The sequence below is a fragment of the Hemitrygon akajei genome, chromosome 14 (genome assembly GCF_048418815.1).
Source record: "Hemitrygon akajei chromosome 14, sHemAka1.3, whole genome shotgun sequence".
In the NCBI taxonomy this organism is placed as follows: domain Eukaryota; kingdom Metazoa; phylum Chordata; class Chondrichthyes; order Myliobatiformes; family Dasyatidae; genus Hemitrygon; species Hemitrygon akajei.
Genome location: NC_133137.1, coordinates 19,914,897 through 19,934,261, shown reverse-complemented (window position 1 = coordinate 19,934,261; position 19,365 = coordinate 19,914,897). Strand labels below are relative to the sequence as shown.

The 19,365-nt window shown below is 41.1% G+C and overlaps 1 protein-coding gene across 1 annotated transcript in view; it reads left to right on the top strand.

The window, feature by feature from the left end:
* mlxip (MLX interacting protein) overlaps nt 1-19,365 on the top strand; it is an 84,949-nt gene that overhangs the window by 39,717 nt on the left and 25,867 nt on the right. Inside the window, 5 exon segments of the mRNA XM_073065568.1 lie at nt 1,308-1,345; nt 1,348-1,416; nt 6,382-6,721; nt 6,724-6,797; nt 6,799-7,027. Coding sequence (XP_072921669.1) covers nt 1,308-1,345; nt 1,348-1,416; nt 6,382-6,721; nt 6,724-6,797; nt 6,799-7,027 — 750 coding nt within the window.

Below are 19,365 nucleotides of genomic sequence, written 5' to 3'. Positions count from 1 at the left end.
AAAATGCCTGTAGCTGACATGTGCCTTCTTATTTCCTGTCTGGACTTTTAATTTCGCTTGTCAGCCAAGGTTTGCTTGCCTTGCCCCTCACTCTAACAGGAATATGCTGGCCACAAACTCTTCCTGTCTCACTTCTGAAAGCCTTCAACTGCAGAGATTCCTTTACTTGTCAACAGTCTCTTCCAATCAACTGTGAGTTCCTGTCTGATACCCTTGAAATGAGCCTTTCGATACCTAGAGGTTTTGACTGGAGGACCAATCCTATCCTTTTATATAACTATATTGAACCTTAAAATTCTGATCACTGGCCCCAAAACGCTCCCCCATAGATACATCAATCACTTGCCCAGCCTCATTCCGCAAGAGGAGATTGAGTGTAGCGCCTTTTCTATTAAGGTCATCTACATACTGCTTCAAAGACTTTGCTGCACGCTTTCAACACATTCTGCCCTATCCAATCCCTTAGCACGAAGGCAGTCCCAGCCAATATCAGGAAGGTTAAAATCTCCTATTACTATTGCTGACAGTTGGAGGATTCTAAGTGTAATCCCTTACAAGTGATCACCCCCTTTAAGTTGTACCCATAGGACTTTACTGGATGTTCCCCCCGTGATATCCTTTCCAACCACCCCCACGCTAGTCTCCATTACAATCAACTTCTTAAAAGTGGATCACTGCATCCGGTCAGGGTTACTAATTACTGCTGTATAGGAGGTCCGCTAAGCTTCAGAATGAACAAGAACATGACTTACTGGTAATCTATTTGTTGCTTCAGCTCAGGGAAACTGGCAGAGCAGGCAGATGTTTACCACCATTGCAGCCTTCCCTGAATGCAGGCATTGGTAGACTGAATTAATATAGCATTACTCCTGATAATACAGCCCTGGAGGGTCTATTTGGGATATCTTTCTTGCAAAACTACTTGCATTGAGCGCATGTGCACTGATGTTGCATATACATAATTAGGGGCTGACACCTGTGCAATGTTGTAATAAAAACAGCTCATTGTTACACTTGAAATACATTTTTAATTGTGCAGTAGAATATTTTTGCTCTTTGTGGGTGCAAGATATTGAAATCTTAGAGTCAGAAAAATCGAATGAGTAAGTTTCTAGGCCATTGTCTCCAGTTTATGCATAAGATTTCAGAGATGCAGTTTTTTACCTGGCCTGGTTGAAGCATTTTACAACTATTACGTATAGACACATCGCTCCTAAATTGTATGGAAAAAGTTTCAAAGCTAGTCTTTTCAAGTTTCTGTCATTGTAGGAAATGATCAATATTAAAAATGTACTGTTTAATTTTAGATTTGTTTCCAACAACCGATTTCCGTCTTTGGCTGGCAGCCTCTTCTCATCTCCTGTTCCTCCTGCCCCATCTGTTGCTCCCCTAGGTGGCAGTAGCTCACCATCACAGGTATGATTTTAGTTTAGTCCCTGCAGAAGCTTTATATAAAATTTCTTTTGCTTTTTCATGGTCCTCTTTTGCATACACCGCAGACGACCAGAACAGCTACAATAGCAATAGTAATATAACAGTGTGTAAATCAGTAGTGCAATTAAGCTGCATTTCATTATGTTTTATGCTATTCAAATGCAAAATGGGATTGTATTATAGATGATAAATTTCCAACTTGTAATGTTGCCCAGGCTGATGAAAATTGCAGCTGGGTTTACTACCTCTTCATACTCAAGCGGGTCAACGGTTTTCACAACCAGGCTGCATTCGTTAACTAAAATATGCAAAGTTTACATCCTCTTGTGACTGATGAAATTACAATAAGACAATGTCATAGGATGTCCATTGCACCTTAATCATTTGGAATAGCTGAGGGTATCGCAGGAAATACTAAAACTTATCATGTAGGTATCATACAGGTAAATCTTACCATTCTGGATGAATTTGCTAGCAAAGTAGTACATAGTTTGGGTTGAGCAGATATAACATTGAGGCTTCTCTGGGCACTTGTTTATAACAGTACCAATAGCTTGCAGTGTTGGCATATTAGGTAAGATGTTCAAGAGTCTCATCAGTTACAGGTGAGCTGTAATATATGTTGCATTAGGACCACACTCTTTTATTCATAAAGCTGCAATTCATTACCAAATGAGCAATCTCTTAATCAACATTTTTGTATCAAAGCGAACTTTCTGGGAATTCTGTTTGCTTTTGGGTGTTAGGTTTAGAAGGTACATTACAAAGTTACAGAAAGGCAACAGCAAGATGTCAAGAGAAATGACATTGTGAAGTTGAGAATCATATTAACAATTTTAAGGAAATTTATGGATGTCTCTGGGTCATTAACCTCTAGACTAGTCATTAACTTTTTGGGGAAGGTTTTGCTGCTTTATGCTATTATTAGTGTGCATCCCAGTCCATCACAGGTAAAGCCCTCCCAACCATTGAGCACATCTACAAGGGGCTCTGTCACAGGAAAGCAGAATCCATCATCAAGGAGCCTCGCCTCCAGGCCATGCTCTCTTCTCGCTGCTGCCATCAGCAAGGAGGTGCAGGAGCCTCAAGACCCACACCTCCAGGTTCAGGAACCTTTAGTGCCACTTGATCTTCAGGCTGCTGCTGAGCCAGAGTGGGTAACTTCACTCACCCCAACACTAAACTGATTCAACAACCTGTGGACTCACTTCAAGGGACCTCATGTTCTCAATATTTTATTACTTATTTATTATTAATTTTTTCTGTATTTGCATAATTTGTCTTTTGCACGTTGGCTGTTTGTCTTTGTGTGCAGTTTCATTGATTCTATTGTGTTTTTTCTGTATTTAATATGAATGCCTGCAATAAAATTAATCTCAGGATTGTACAGTACAATGTAAAATTATTCAGCCCCCAGCCCTTTGTTCACATGGAAGAGTATTACAACCAGGGATTATGATCAATTTAACTGACAATTTTTATTTGTGAATCACATGCTCCTCCCAAAACAAGGAAAATTGTAAAGCATAGAAAACTAAAAATTCAAAAACTGAAATGTCAGTAGTTTCAAAGTATTCACCCCCCCCCCCCATATGCTCAGTACTTATTTGAATCTCCTCTTTCAGCTATTACATCCAGTTGTCTTCCTGCTGAAGGGTCTTGGGCTGAAACGTCAATGTATTCTTTCCAGAGATGCTGCCTGGCCTGCTGAGTTCCTCCAGCATTTGCAGAATTTCTCTTGTTTTTTGGCAACCAGTAGTCTTTCTGGATAAGCCTCTATACCTTTACACACAATGGCGCAAGATTTGCCTATTCCTCCTTACAAAATTGCTCAAGCTGTGCCAGGTTAGTTGGGGAGCTGTGGTGGACAGCAGTCTTGATGTTTTGCCAGAGATGTTCCATTGGATTAAGGTTAGGACTTTGACTGGGCCACTGACGGACGTCAATTTTGAAGCCACTCCACGGTTGCTCCGGCAGTGTGTTTTTGATCATTGTCCTGCTGAAAGACAAACTTCCTCCCTGGTTTAAGCTTTCTGACGGAGGCTAGCAGGTTTTTACCCAGGATCTCCCTATGTTTAAGCAGCATTAATCTCCCCCCCCCCCCCATCAATCTTGTCCAGATTTCTGGTACTTGCTATTGAATAGCATCTCCATATCATCATGCTACCTCCACCATACTTTACGGTAGGGATGGGAATATCTGGCTGGTGCACAATATTAGATTTACACCACACATATCGCTTAATATAAAAAAGCATATCCTTGACCATAAATTCTTTGCAAATCGTCACTCATAAGATAATGTAAAGATGTGGAAGAAGGTCTTGTGGTCAGATGAGACTAAAATCGGACTTTTTGGCCTCAACACTAAGTGGAAGTTTGTTTATCACGTTGTGCAAAGTTGATAGAGACTTATCCAAAAAGATTACTGGCTGTAATATCTGCGAGAAGTGAGTGAACTAAGTACAGAGCAAAGGGGGTGAATACTTTAGAACTGTTGACATTTCAGTTTTAACACTTTTAGTTTTTTATGCTTTACAATTTCCCCTAATTTTCAGTCTCTACTGCGGAAAAAGGAGCATGTGGTTCACAAATAAAAATTCTCAGTTAAATTGATCAAAATCCCTGGTTGTAACGCTCATTCATGTGAACAGAGTTTGGGGTTGAATACTTCTGCAGGGCACAATATGGTGTCTTGTATGTACTTTGATAATAAATTTACTTTGAACTTTGAATTATTTTGACATCAAATTGACAGCAGTCCAACATCTAAAATTCCTCTGGTGGTTTGATAGTTTGCAGTTGGCTTAGTTAGCCAGACTTGCAGGGAATACTGGACAATTATACCTAAAAGGTTTAACAAGGATACATCGTGTAGTATCCTCTGTTGTGAGGCCACCCACATTATCAGGATAAAGGTGGTCCATATGATCGCCATGTAACAGCCAACCCTCATTACTAGCAAGAGAATGTCAACTTCATACATGACAATACAGCACTTCCCTCCAATATCACTCATACTGCACAAAGGAACAAGGCCTTCTCTGGGATGTCCCTAACTGGGTAAGATTGTAGTATGCCCTCTCCTGGTTGGACAGGGAATGACTGACAAATGCAGACTTAACTGCATTCTGGAGTTAGCCCTGCCCTTTAGCATTCTATGAGGTCAGGGTACACAGATAAAAGAAAGTACTGTGCATCAGCAAGAGAAACTTAGTACCAGTAAAGTATTATCTTGTATTCCAGCTTCTATTTCACTCTGTAACGACCTGTTACAATGGGTCATGTTCAGTGACTGATCAACTCCACAATCACCTCCATGACAGTGAAGGGCCAGGACCTACTTAGCAGAGTAATTCTGGGGGCTGGGGGGGGGGGGGTGGAATTAAGAAATGAGATCTTCAAAAGGTGATTTCTCAAAAATACATCATCATCATTAAGGACCTTCACCACCCAGGACATGCCCTCTTCTCGATACTACCGTCAGGGAAGTGCCACAGAGCCTGCAGACACTTACTCAATGTTTTAGGAACAGTCTCTTCCCCTCTGCCACCAGATTTCTGAACAAATTGCATTACTTATGATAATAACCCTGGTTCTGAGAATGAGATGTAAAACCCTCATCACTAGTTATATAGTAGAATATAATCCTCAAGAGAGACGCCAAAAGCAGACTTCAAAACCAAAGCTGGTAGGAGAGCATGGGGGATTGGGGAGTGAGTGTTAACACAGATGCCCTCCTCCCCCAACATTGGCAGAGTCATTTGAATGACCAGCACACTGGAAGCAGAGAAGGGTGGCTGTGTAATGTATTGTACACAGGTTGGTTAAATCATAAAAATAATTGAGGTGAGGAAATGTTAGAGTTCATTGTGAAAGCCCAAGGATAGTTGATAGAGAGTCCAGTAAACATCATGAGACAGCCCAGAGTTGATCAAGCAGCCACTGTTGCCTAGTTATTAACTAAATTGGGTATGTTATTTAATCAAATTAAATACTGTGATTGATGTGTAGCAAACCATTTTGGGCTGAAATAAGTACATAAAAATGTATGATTTAATTTGTCCATTGGAGACTTTGCCTGGATGTACAGTGGCTTTCTCCATAATGATATAAAATAATAAACCTTTGATAATCAGAACCAAGCTGGGTGTCAAGTGATTCTCTGATACATTAATTTCACCTTCTATAGCTATAACCTGAATTGGTGTCATATGTGCATTTTGGCAATGTAAAGCTTCTAATCAGATTTGAGCATTACCTGCTTCTTTACATTCGAGTGTAAGGGCATTCACCAGGGAGCTGGAAAGCCAATATTAAATCAGCAAAGTTTTGAACTCGATTGTTGCATTTTAGTACTTAGTGTAGTTGTAATATTCTCTTTCAATTCAAAATGATGCTGCATATGCATGGAATATTCAAATAATGTTGAAAGGTGAATTTAGAAGAGACCCCGTCATTCACAATGAAATATGCAGTTTAAAATCAACCATTGAATATATAGTTATATATGTAATTTATTGATCTCAAAAAGGCATTATAATACCAGATGGGCTGAGCTGAAAGTGGAACTTTAGGCTATTGAATTCTGTTTTCATCACTGCCGGCTACTCGTAAGCCTTTCAGGCAAACTTCTCTGCTTAAACTATTGTTCTACTTTTATAGCTGTACTTAACCCTGTATGTAATGAATTGTATTTGAAATGGAAAAGCTCTTAATTTGAATTTTTGAGTAGAGGAACTGAACCAAGTGATGTCTTCATTCAAAGTACTACACTAAACAGTCTTCTCAATTTGTTGGATTGTTATGCTCATACTTCTAGGACCTCAGTTCTTTATTTAATTTGGAGACAGACAGTTGGATTGTGTTATTGGAGAAATTGTGCTCAATTGAACAAAACTATGTATCCAAACTATTTGTAACCTATTGTTAATTGCTTTTTTTAAGGATATCATCCTGTCGACTAGCAATCTATCTGATACAATCTCATCGGTTAATATTGAGGAAGACTTAATTCCATCTCCGGTTCCTTCAGTGATGAACCATATTGATACCCGCAGTGACAGTAGTAGTTCAAAATTTGCAGCTTTTGTTGACAGTGAAGAGTTTCAACCTCCGACGGTAATTAGCAATCAGGAGACGTTTTTACCACTTTTTTCATCCGATGTGTCGTCATCTCAGACTCCCCAAATGCAACAGCAAAAACTGTCCAAGTTTGAAGTGCCTCCCAGCATGTCTGTGAATGCCCAGACATTCTTAAGTCCAGGGAATCAGAAGTTTACAATATCTGCTCTTCTCCACCAGCCATTACTCATACTGCCTCTTCTACGTTTACGCAAATACCTGCTGCTACGACGTTCACCCCAAAACCAGAATCTTCATCTTGCCACTAAGCAACAAGGAGTGCCTTGTAATGTTGCTATGCAGCCACCAAAAACTCATACAACTTTTGCTGTACCAAAAGCTGGCCCTCCTGCTGGGCTTGGGAGTAGGACTAAACAGCTGCAGAAATTTGTGCCTGCAAAGTCAGAGCTGGTTCCAATAGCGCCTGCTGCTTCACCAAATGCCTTCCTAACACAGTTGTTGGCACCAGGTAAGGTCATTTTGATCTCGCTTTTGATGTTTTCTGTGTAACTGTACAGTTTGTTCTTTACGCGGAATAGAGTTTATCATTGGCAGTGAATATTGGATTTTATTAGATCTTGTGCCCAAATAAAGTTTAGTTTATTTTTATTTTAGTAGTCGAAGAACTAAACAGATTTTATGTTACTTGGTGTAACATAATTGATTGTGTGATGCCAGGCAGACAGTCTCTGAAGAGTATTGCTAATGGCTGGGGTCACCTATCTTGTAAAGGGACACTGCAATGGCAAACCACTTCTGTAGAAGAACTTGCCAAGAACAATCATGGTCATGGAAAGACCACAGTCACCCACGTCATACAACATGGCACATAATGAATGACAAGATGTTAAGAGAAATGAAACTCTTACATTGTTCCTTAAATGAAAGAACACAGTCGTAGTAATTTGGTTAATATGTGATTTGAAATTTAGCTCAGAGTCTTTAATGATGCTGAAATTCTTTACTTCTGGTCAAAGGATCAAGTTTATTTCTAAGAGTCAGGTTTTTAAAATTGCTACCAATAACCAAAATTTCAGGGTTTTTTTCCCCTTATTTATTTGAAAGAAATTTGAACTCCTCCATTCTTTAATGCTAGTAAGACACCAGACCAGAGGGTTTAGCGCCTCAGGGTCCTCTGGCATAATAGACAAATAAGGTTGTATGTTGTCTGCATAGCTGTGGTTATTCACCTTGTCTTTTGAAATAATCTGACCTAATGGGAACACGTAGAACAGGGGTTCCCAACCTGGGGTCCACAGACCCCTCATTTAATGGTAGGGATAAAAAGGGTTGGGAGCCCCTGACATAGAGTGAGAACAACAACAGGCCAAGAATGGGTGCAGCATAGAAGGAAACTCTTTTACTTATCATTATCTCTTCCATTTCTTTGAAAGGATTATTCCCATGCTCTGTTCCTAGCGCAATTTTTTGCTTTTTCATGTGCATATTCAGTTCCTTTTTGAAAGTTAGTTACTAATTTTTTTTTTTGCAAATGATTTTGAGGCCACACAGTCCAGCTCGTATTGTGTGGTACTGACACTCACTTTGATTCTTTGACTTGTGACTTTAAATCTCTACCCTAAGTTACCAACCAACATAACTGCCTTTGTGTAAGCTGCCAAATCTTCAAAAAATGGTGAACATCTTTACATTTCCCATCAAGCTTCCCTTGGTTAAAGTGGACATCAACAATAAGAGCAGGAGTAGGCCACCTGGCCTTTCAAACTTGCTGTGCCATTCAATATGCTCATGGCTGATCTATGCTGGCCTAAATCTTCTGTGCTAGTTCTCTATAATCATTAATTCCTAGATCTTTCAAATATTTATCTTATCTGCATCTTAAATATTATTCCAGTGATCTGGCAAAAGGTTCCAGAGTTTCACTACCTTTGGAGAAAGCAGATTCCTTAGCACCTCAGATTTAAGCAAACAGTCCTTTGCATGACTCTCCCACTCTTAAATCTCTACTGTAATGGCCCCTCCACCATCTGGCTCTTGAACCAAAGGGGATAACTTCACTCAATTTCACTTGCCTCATCTTTAAAATATTCCCACAGCCTATAGACTCATTTTCAAGGACTCTTCATCTCATGTTCTTGATATATATTGCTTATTTACTTATTATTATTTCCTTTTTTTGTATTTGCAATTTGTTGTCTTTTGCACACCCACGTTGGTGTAGTCTTTCATTGAGTCTATCATGGTTATTCCATTATGGATCTATTGAGTATGCCCGGAAGAAAATGAATCTCAGGGTTGTTTATGGTGATATATCCACTTTGATAATACACTTACTGTGAACTTTTGAACTTTGCTACCATTCTAGTGAAACTCCTGTGCTTCTTTTATAAGCTCTTGAGATCTATTCCAGTACGGTATTCAGATTTGGCTGAGTTCCTGGCTGAGATATGACCATTGGTCCATAAAGATTGAGCAGAACTTGATTGTTTGAATAATATTCTCGATTTTTGTGAACCTGTTGAACCAGTAATAATTCATTGTTAGATTTGCTCTCCAAATTTGAAAGTTTTGCAGCATTGAATAGTTTTAAAGCTAATTTTAATCAGTTGCTACCTGTGCTTAAATATTATGATTTAAGACAATAAATTGGCATTTTTCTGTTGTTTATTAAGTATAATTTATTAAGTGATTGCAAGGTATTAAAGTTGATAAGAACAGTGTGGCTCAACTTAATTTATTCATATATTCTGTCCCTAACATCCATTTAACCACAGTATCCACAATTGCATAAAGCATTTTGGTCTTGGTCTGTGGTATTACATTTGGGAGTGTGTACTGTCAATGGAGAAATATCTCCTCACCGCAGCCTTAAATTTGTAACGATCATGTTTGAAATTGTTGTCCCTTGTCCTGCAGGTTGCAGTTAATTTCAAATTATTTTCTTTTAAATTTAATCTTTCCACACAGTTTATAGCCTTATGAGTGCTTCTGCAATACCTTCTTTGGACTTAAATATTCTCCAACCTTATCTAAATTAGGCCGTTGGTCTTGGACATCAACAATACTGTCTCCAACAATGACTATTACGATAACCACGTGTTGGGTTGCCTGACCTGAACTAAACGCTGCTTGATGTTGTGTACCGCAGACTTAGATTCTTTGTTCACGCTTTTTGGCTAAGATTGGGATTATTGAACCACATCCATGACAATAAAAACACTTTCTTGGGATATCTGTCGCCTGTACTTCTCTACAATTTTTTTTTCTTACTGCTTTTATATTAATTTTTTTCAACTGTTACTCCACCCACTTTATTTTTTTAGCCAGTTTATTTTTATTTGTGGTAGAGCTGCGCCGCCCAGCAAACCCCCAATTTAACCCCCCCCCCCCCCAATCATGGGAGAATTTACAATGACCAATTAACTTGCTAACTGGTATGACTCTGGACTGTGGGAGTAAACCAGAGCACCCAGAGGAAACCCATGTGGTCATGGGGAAATCGTGCAAACTGGTTACAGTGGTGGGAATTAGACCTGGGTTGTTGCTACTGTAAAGCATTGTGCTAACCACGATGCTACTGTGTCACCCAAATCATGACACATTTTCTGACTGACTGTCCTGATTGCAGTGCCCTTGCTATTCTCTATGTATGTGAGAACTTTGCATTGTATTTCCAGAACGAGTCATCATGAAAATGACACAATGCTGATACCAGTCATTGACATTCATTACTTCTCTCCCTTCAGCCCCCTTCATTCCTCCTGTAAGGACATTTACAAGCGATCTCATAGCTGTCAGTTATCTGCAGGTTATCTAGGCACAAGACAGTTTATAATTTATAATAGTAATTTTAAAATATTGGTTTTGGTTCCCCCTTCATTTCTATTAAAAAAATGGTCCCAGAAGCATTTGATGTCTCATTATATAGAATATGTTGTAGTTATAGACTCGATGGGCTGAATGGACAAATTCTGTTCCTATCTCTCATGGTTTTATATAAATTGAGTATGCTCTTGGAGTAAAGTTTTGGTCACCCTGTTTTAGGAGAGACATTTTAGGAGAGAGTTCTGACGAGATTACAAAGATAGTACCTTGACAATAAGGCCTGAGTTATAGGGAGAGGTTCTTTATTTATTCTGTCTCCCGGACCCCTCTCTCCCCCCCTCATTTTGGTCACCCTGTTTTAGGAGAGACATTGCCAATATGGAGAGAGTTCTGAAGAGATTACAAAGATAGTACCTTGACAATAGGGCCTGAGTTATAGGGAGAGGTTCTTTATTTATTCTGTCTCCCTGAGCCTCCTCCCCCCCTCCCCCCTCCCCCTCTCTTCTCCCCACTCTCCCCCTGTTACTTTTTTTTTGATGTTTGCTCAATTTTGTGCTTGTAAATGGAGATAATTACACTCACTTGCCCCATCATTGAAATGTTCCTATAACCAGTCATCTCACTTTAAAGACTCTTTATTTCATTATCACATATTCTTGGAATTTATTTCTATTTATTTATATTTGCAGTTTGTTGTCTTCTGCACTCTCGTTGATCTTTCATTGATCCTGTTATAGTTACTATCCTATAGATTTGCTGAGTATGCCTGCAAGAAGACAAATCTCAGCGTTGTATCTGGTGCCATGTATGTACTTTGATAAGAAATTTTCTTTGAACTTTGGCAACACTGGATCTTTAATCAGGAGAATGAAAGGTGACCTCAGATATATGGATAAGGCAGGCAGTCATAATCTTTTCCCCAGGGCTGGAAGTCCAAAACTAGAAGGCAGAGACACAAGGTAAGAGGGGAGAGATTTAAATGAGACCTGAGAGGTACTGATCTTATAGAATGAGCTGCCAGAGGAGGTGGTCGAGGTGGGTATAGTTGTAACATTTCAAAGGCACATGGGTAGGTTTATGGAAGATAAGGACTTGGAGGGTTATGGGCCAATTGAGAGTAGCTTGTGCGAACATATAACAAGCTGTGGCCGGCGTGGATCAGTTTGGCTGAAGGCCCTGTCTCAGTGCTGTATTACTCAATGAGCATACCACATGGCTGTTCATTTTCAGATCAATGCTAGATAAATGACTTTGATAAGTCTAGAATAGGAAGTCAGCCAATCTGATCAGTGGCCACTTTACCAGGTACCTCCTATACCCAGTAAAGTGACCACTAAGTGTATGTTCATGGTCTTCTGCTGCTGTAGCCCATCCGCTTCAAGGTCTGAGGTGTTGTGTGTTCAGAGATGCCCATCTACACATCACTGTTATAACAAATGGTTATTTCAGTTGCTGTCGCCTTTCTGTCAGCTTGAACCAGCCTGGCCATTCTCCTCTAACCACTCAAATTAACAAGGTGTTTTCACCCACAGAACTGCTGCTCACTGGATGTTTTGTGTTTTCACTCCATTTTCTGTATGAAAATCCCAGGAGATCAGTAATTTCTGAGATACTCAAACCACCCTGTCTGGCACCAACAGTCATTCCACTGTCAGATTCATTTCAGACACATTCCTTCTCCATTCTGATGTTTGGTCTGAACAGCAACTAAAACTCCTGACCATGTCTGCTTGTTTTTATGCATTGAGCTGCTGCCATATGATTGGCTGATTAGATATTTGCATTACTGAGCAGGCGTACCTAACAGAATGGCTACTGAGTGTATATTTTAGCCAAGAGTTTAACTGACCAATTGATTTTTGGTATACGTTTATTTGGTGTTGACCCTTGAACACAGTTTTTTAAAGATGTCAAAATTTTCACCTGGAAACTTGCTCAGCTGTTTTATATGAGACATTAGTTTTCTCAAGACTGGCAATTTGCCTTCTGCTTCCGTACAGTTGCTGGAGCTTGGAAATATAGGTTAGGAAATGCAGTTAGGACAGATTGGAAGGGAGAGCTGGATGGCAATATCTTTAAATTAATTTGAAACAAACTATTGATTTGCATCAAATGGACCAAATCTAAAGCTAAAATGGATATGTGTGTACAGTTGCAAGAAAAAGTTTGTGAACCCTTTGCAACTAATTACAACTGGTTTATCCCAGTACATATGAATAAGGGAAGCCTTGCCCCCTTTACACTTACCGCAACAGGGACCAATATCAGGATAGATCCGTGATCATTTAGTTTTCGACATATGAGCCCTGTGTACAACCTTGAACTGTAAAAGGCAGTGCGAGCACATAGAGAAGTTGAATTAACTGACTTGAGAATTGAATCCCAAACCTTGTCAGACAAAGAAAAATTTAAATCATGCTCCCAGGCAGTTTTAATTTTGTCAAAGGGGGCTCACCTCAACATCGCTAACATATCTTGAATAGTAGAAATTAAACCTTTACCCAATGGATTCATACGAAGAAACAAATCCACAACATTTTAAAATTGGGTGCCTCAGCAAAGTTTGGTATTAAAGGGTTGATAAAATGTCTACTTTGGAGTTAGGTAGGCCAAACTTTACAGACAGTTGTTCAAAAGTTGCTTATCTATGAAAAGATCTTTAAAGTGCCTAATGCCCTTTCTGTGCCGGTCTAGAAATGTTAAATCCTGCATAAAAGGCTGGAAAAGATGATTATGTAGAATAGGACTAGAGAGAGAGAAACCGTTTCTGAACTGAGCCCATATTCTCAGAGTGTGTCTGATACTGGGTTAACAATTGATTTAGGCAGATGGCAAGGAAGTTCAGATCCCAGAAGTGTGGAGATGGAGAGATTCTTGTTAGAGTTCAACTCCATTGCCACCCATATTGGGCAGTCCGACTGATTATAAAAGTAAGATCGAAAGATAAGACAACGTATGTTGGCTGCCCAGTAATATAAACGAAAGTTGGGCAAGGCCATACCACCTACCCTTTTAGGTTTAGACATGCTCAATGGCTCAGAGCCATCATGTCCTGCTTAGACCTTGAAAAGATTCATTATTCACTTCTTAATTCGGACATAAAGTCCCAAAAGGTTTTATTTATAAATACAGCTCTGTGGTGATAAAAGTTCTGATTAGCTTTTTTATATATCGTAAGGTTGGCTTGGAGTTGGGTAGTGGGAGGGTGGGCTGGTAACTAACTTTATACGATTCTACAATGGGTGCTTTTTCTGGCTATGAACTGTACATTTGATATGTTTGTTTTGCACTGTATAAACCTCTTTACTGTTTTGTTGCATTGTAGATGCATTAAATTAATTTTTAAAAATTTGAAATTACAAATGGTTTGTATTACAATGGTTTTCTGCATTAATAACTCGTAAAGTGTGGTCTGGTCACAATAATAGACCAGCATAATCTGCATAAAGTATAGGCAAACAATTGTACTTTTCATGTCTATATTGAACACATTGTTTAGTCATTCATAGTCCAGGCTGGAAAAAGTATGTGTACCCTTGTAGTTAAGGACGAGTAGAACCTTTCATCAAACATTTCCTGCAACTGCTGATCAGACTTGCATAACAGCGAGAAGCAATTTTAGACCATTTCTCCATACAAAACTGTTTCAGTTCATCAGTGGCATCAGTGGCGAGCGCGGGCTTTAAAAAGCGACCCACTTTCAGGAGCGGGCAGCGGAGTGCGCAGGAGCAGAGTGCTGGGCTTTGGCTCAGCGGGCTTCGGCGCAAGAGGACTTTGGCAAGAAGCCTGCTTTTCATTTATTCTGACTGATCTGGGATCAGGTAATGGGGGAGACAGTTAGAGCAGTGGTGTGCTCCGTATGCAGTATGTGGGAGGTCAGGGTCAACACAGTTGTCCCTGATGACCACACCTGCAAAAGGTGCATCCAGCTGCAGCTCCTATCAGACCGAGTTAGGGAATTGGAGCAGGAGCTGGATGAACTACGGATCATTCGGGAGGCAGAGGCAGAGATAGATAAGAGTTATCGGGAGGCAGTCACACCGAAAAGACAGGAGGTAGGCAAATGGGTGACAGTCAAGAGAGGCAGGGGGAGCAGACAGAGAGAGAAGAGCACCCCTGTGGCCGTTCCCATCAAAAATAAGTATACCGTTTGGATACTGTTGGTGGGGATGACCTATCAGGAACAAGCTGCAGTGGTCCTGTTTCTGGCACTGAGGTTGGACCCGCGACTAGGAAGGGGAGGAGGGAAGAGAAGAGAGTGGTAGTGATAGGGGATTCTATAGTCAGGGGGGCGGATAGGAGATTTTGTGGGGAAGATCGGGAGTCTCGGATGGTATGTTGCTTCCCTGGTGCCGGGGTCCGAGACATCTCAGATCGGGTGTAGGTTATTCTCGAGAGGGAGGGCAAGAATCCAGATGTTGTGGTTCATGTAGGGACCAATGATGTGGGTAGGATGAGTGAGGGGGTCCTGCGTAGGGAGTTCAGGGAGTTAGGTGCGAAGCTGAAGAGCAGGACCTCCAGGGTGACAATCTCAGGATTGCTACCTGTGCCACGTGCGAGTGAGGCAAGGAACAGGAGGATTATAAAGACTAATATGTGGCTAAGAGGATGGTGCAGGAGGGAGGGCTTCAGGTTTGTAGATAATTGGGCCTTGTTCCAGGAAAGGTGGGATCTGTTCCGAAGGGACGGTTTACACCTGAACTGGAGTGGTACTAACATTCTTGCAGGGAAGTTTGCTAGAGCTTCTTGGGGGGGGGGGGGGGGGGGTTTAAACTAAATTTGCAGGGGGCGGGGATCCAGAATGTGAGAGAGGATAGCGAGAGGAAGAATAAAGGACAGGTGGGGACTACACAGTTCCAGAATATTAAGTGTGTAGTAGAGGAAGGTGGGGTGGAACAAGTGATAAGGAGGACTTGTGTACAGAGGGATGGTCTGACGGAACATGGAGTTAAATGTGTTGAAAGAATAAGTAAATGTAGGAAGGACAACAAAATTCTAGGGGTGTATAGCCCGATGGGAGTTCGGGGAGCTGGGTTAAGCACAATAGGCAGCGATTTAAACAGAGAGAGGAGAAATGGGTTAAAAATTCTATATCTGAATGCATGAAGTGTCAGGAATAAGGCAGATGAGCTTGAAGCCCAGGTGCGAATGGGTAACTATGATGTTGTTGGGATAATGGAGACATGGCTGCAGAGAGATCAGACCTGGGAAATGAATGTACAAGGGTATACGTGCTATCGTAGGGACAGAAATGTGGGCAGAGGGGGTGGGGTGGCCCTGTTGGTGAGGAATGAGATTCAGTCCTTTGCAAGGGGGGACATAGGGTCAGAAGAAGTAGAATCTGTGTGGATAGAACTGAGGAACAGTAAGGGCAAAAGGACCCAAATGGGTGTTGTCTACAGGCCACCAAACAGTAGCATGGATATTGAGTGCAAGTTGAATAGCGAGTTAACATTGGCATGTAGCAAAGGTAATGTCACAGTAGTTATGGGGGATTTCAACATGCAAGTGAACTGGGAGACTCAGGTTGGTGCTGGACCCCAGGATAGGGAGTTTGTAGAGTGCCTATGGGATGCATTCTTGGAACAGCTTGTACGAGAGCCGACCAGGGACAAGACTATTCTGGATTTAGTGTTATGTAATGAACAGGATTTGATAAGCGATCTCACAGTAAAGGAGCCATTAGGAGGTAGTGATCACAATATGATAAGCTTTTATCTGCAATTTGAGAAGGATAAGGGCAGCTTGGAGGTGTCAGTGTTGCAGATGAACAGGGGAAACTATGGAGCCATGAGGGAGGAGCTGACCAAAGTTGACTGGACGGATAGCCTAGCAGAAAAGACAGTGGAACAGCATTGGCAGGTATTCTTGGGAATAATGCACAAGGTGCAAAATCAGTTCATCCCCCAGAGAAGGAAGGATTCAAAGGGGGGAAAGGGGCCTCAGTGGTTGACAAAGGAAGTCATAGATTGCATAGCATTAAAAAAAAAAGGAAATACGACAGAGCTAAGGTGATTGGGAGGACAGATGATTGGGAAGTTTTTTAAAGAACAACAGAACTTAACTAAAAAGACAATACGGGGAGAAAAAATGAGGTACGAACGCAAGCTAGCCAGGAATATAAAGGAAGATAACAAAAGCTTTTTTAGGTATGTGAAGAGAAAGAAGATAGTTAAGAACAATGTTGGGCCCTTGAAGAATGAATTGGGTGAAATTGTTATGGGAAACAGAGAAATGGCAGAAGAATTTAATGAGTACTTTAGATCTGTTTTCGCTAAGGAAGACACAAGCAATCTCCCAGATGTATGGATGGGCCAAGGACATAGGGTAACAGAGGAAATGAAACAGATTGACATTCGGAAGGAAACGGTAATAAGAAGACTGATGGGACTGAAGGCTGACAAATCCCCAGGTCCAGATGGTCTGCACCCTAGGGTACTAAAGGAGGTGGCCCTGGAAATTGCGGATGCATTGGTAATCATTTTCCAATGTTCCTTAGATTCAGGATCAGTTCCTGAGGATTGGAGAATGGCTAATGTTATCCCACTTTTTAAGAGAGGGAGAAAACAGAGAACTATCGACCTGTCAGCCTGACATCGGTGGTGGGAAAGATGCTAGAGTCCATTATTAAGGATGAAATAGTGGCATATCTAGATAGCAGTGATAGGATTGGGCTGAGCCAGCATGGATTTACCAAGGGTAAATCATGCTTGACTAATCTGTTGGAGTTTTTCGAGGATGTAACCAGGAAGTTAGACGGGGGAGATCCAGTGGATGTAGTGTACCTCGATTTTCAGAAGGCATTTGATAAGGTCCCACATAGAAGATTGGTGGGTAAAATCAAAGCTCAGGGCATCGGGGGGAAGGCATTGACATGGATAGAAAACTGGTTGGCAGATAGAAAGCAAATGGTAGCGGTGAATGGGTGTTTCTCGGAATGGCAGGTGGTGACTAGTGGAGTGCCACAGGGCTCGGTATTGGGACCACAGCTGTTTACCATTTACGTTAACGATTTGGATGAAGGCATAGAAAATAACCTCAGCAAATTTGCTGATGATACTAAGCTGGGTGGCAGTGTGACATGTGATGAGGATGTTAGGAGAACTCAGGGTGACTTGGATAGGCTGGGTGAGTGGGCAGATACTTGGCAGATGGCGTTTCATGTGAATCAGTGTGAGGTTATCCACTTTGGGAGTAAGAACAGGAAGGCAGATTATTATCTGAATGGTGTAGAGTTGGGTAAGGGAGTAATACAAAGAGATCTTGGAGTCCTTGTTCATCAGTCACTAAAGGTGAATGAGCAAGTGCAGCAGGCAGTGAAGAAGGCTAGTGGAATGTTGGCCTTTATTACAAAGGGAATTGAGTACAAGAGCAAGGAAATCCTCTTGCATTTGTACAGAGCCCTGGTGAGACCACACCTGGAGTATTGTGTACAGTTTTGGTCTCCAGGGTTAAGGAAGGACATCCTGGCTGTAGAGGAAGTGCAGCGTAGATTCACGAGGTTAATTCCTGGGATGTCTGGACTGTCTTACGCAGAGAGGTTCGAGAGACTGGGCTTGTACACGCTGGAATTAAGGAGATTGAGAGGGGATCTGATTGAAACATATAAGATTATTAAGGGATTGGACAAGATAGAGGCAGGAAATATGTTCCAGATGCTGGGAGAGTCCAGTACCAGAGGGCATGGTTTGAAAATAAGGGGTAGGTCATTTAGGACAGAGTTAAGGAAAAACTTCTTCTCCCAGAGAGTTGTGGGGGTCTGGAATGCACTGCCTCGGAAGGTAGTGGAGGCCAATTCTCTGGATGCTTTCAAGAAGGAGCTAGATAGGTATCTTATGGATAGGGGAATCAAGGGATATGGGGACAAGGCAGGAACCGGGGATTGATAGGAATTGATCAGCCATGATCTCAAAATGGCGGTGCAGGCTCGAAGGGCCGAATGGTCTACTTCTGCACCTATTGTCTATCAATATTTCTGGGATACCTTGCATGAACAGCCCTCTTAAGGTCATACGTCAGCATCTCAATTGGATTAAGGTCTGGACCTAGCAGTGTCTCCTCTGTGGTGTACTTCCATGAACACCAGGCTTGTTCAGTGTTTTTCTTATAGTGGACATATGTACAGAGACTTCTGCAAAGTTCAAGAGATATCTGCAGCTCTTTTGCTGTTACCCTTGGGTTCTGTTTCACCTGCTTCAGCACTGCACGTTGTGCTCTTGGTGTGATCTTCGCAGGATGCCCACTCCTAGGGAGAGTAGCAGCAGTACTGAATTTCCTCCATTTGTAGACAATTCCTCTTACTCTGGACTGTTGAACACTCAGGTCTTTAGAAACACTTTTGTAGCTGTTTCCAGCTTCATACATCTCTACAATTCTTCTAAGTTCCTCTGAGAGATGTTTTGATCGAGGCATGCTGCACATAAACAGATCTTTCTTAGGAAGAGCAGACTCTGTCAGTAACCTGGCTTTGTGTGCTTTTTTTTATAGGGCAGGTCACCTCTGCAACCCACACCTGCAATCTCATCTCATTGATTGGATCACCCGACTCCAAATAGCTTTTGTAGGAGACATTATCCCAGAGGTTCCCATACTTTTTAGAACCTAGACTGTGATTATTTAAATGGTGTACTCAGAATTGATGAGAAGATCTACTGTAGTTTCTGTGTGTTAGTAGTTTAGGCAGATTGTGTGACTGAAATGAAGATTAGACTACATTTTATGAGTAATTAATGCAGAAAACCAGGTAACTGCAAAGGGTTCACAAACTTTTTCTTGCAACGGCAAGTGAATAAGAAAGTATGTCTTATACTATTCCTCAGAAACGTAAATATTTTACTTTGAGAATGACTTGTTCTTGTGCAAGCTCACTCTGCATAATGTCTTTATATTCTTGCAACCTATCAATAAGATTATTTTGATTTGCCAACATTTTGAAACTGTTCATCAACTTTCCATAAAGTACTAAGTTGGTATTAATCTGAAAAGCTCTTAGAAATCACGGGAAATCAATTTGATATCTGA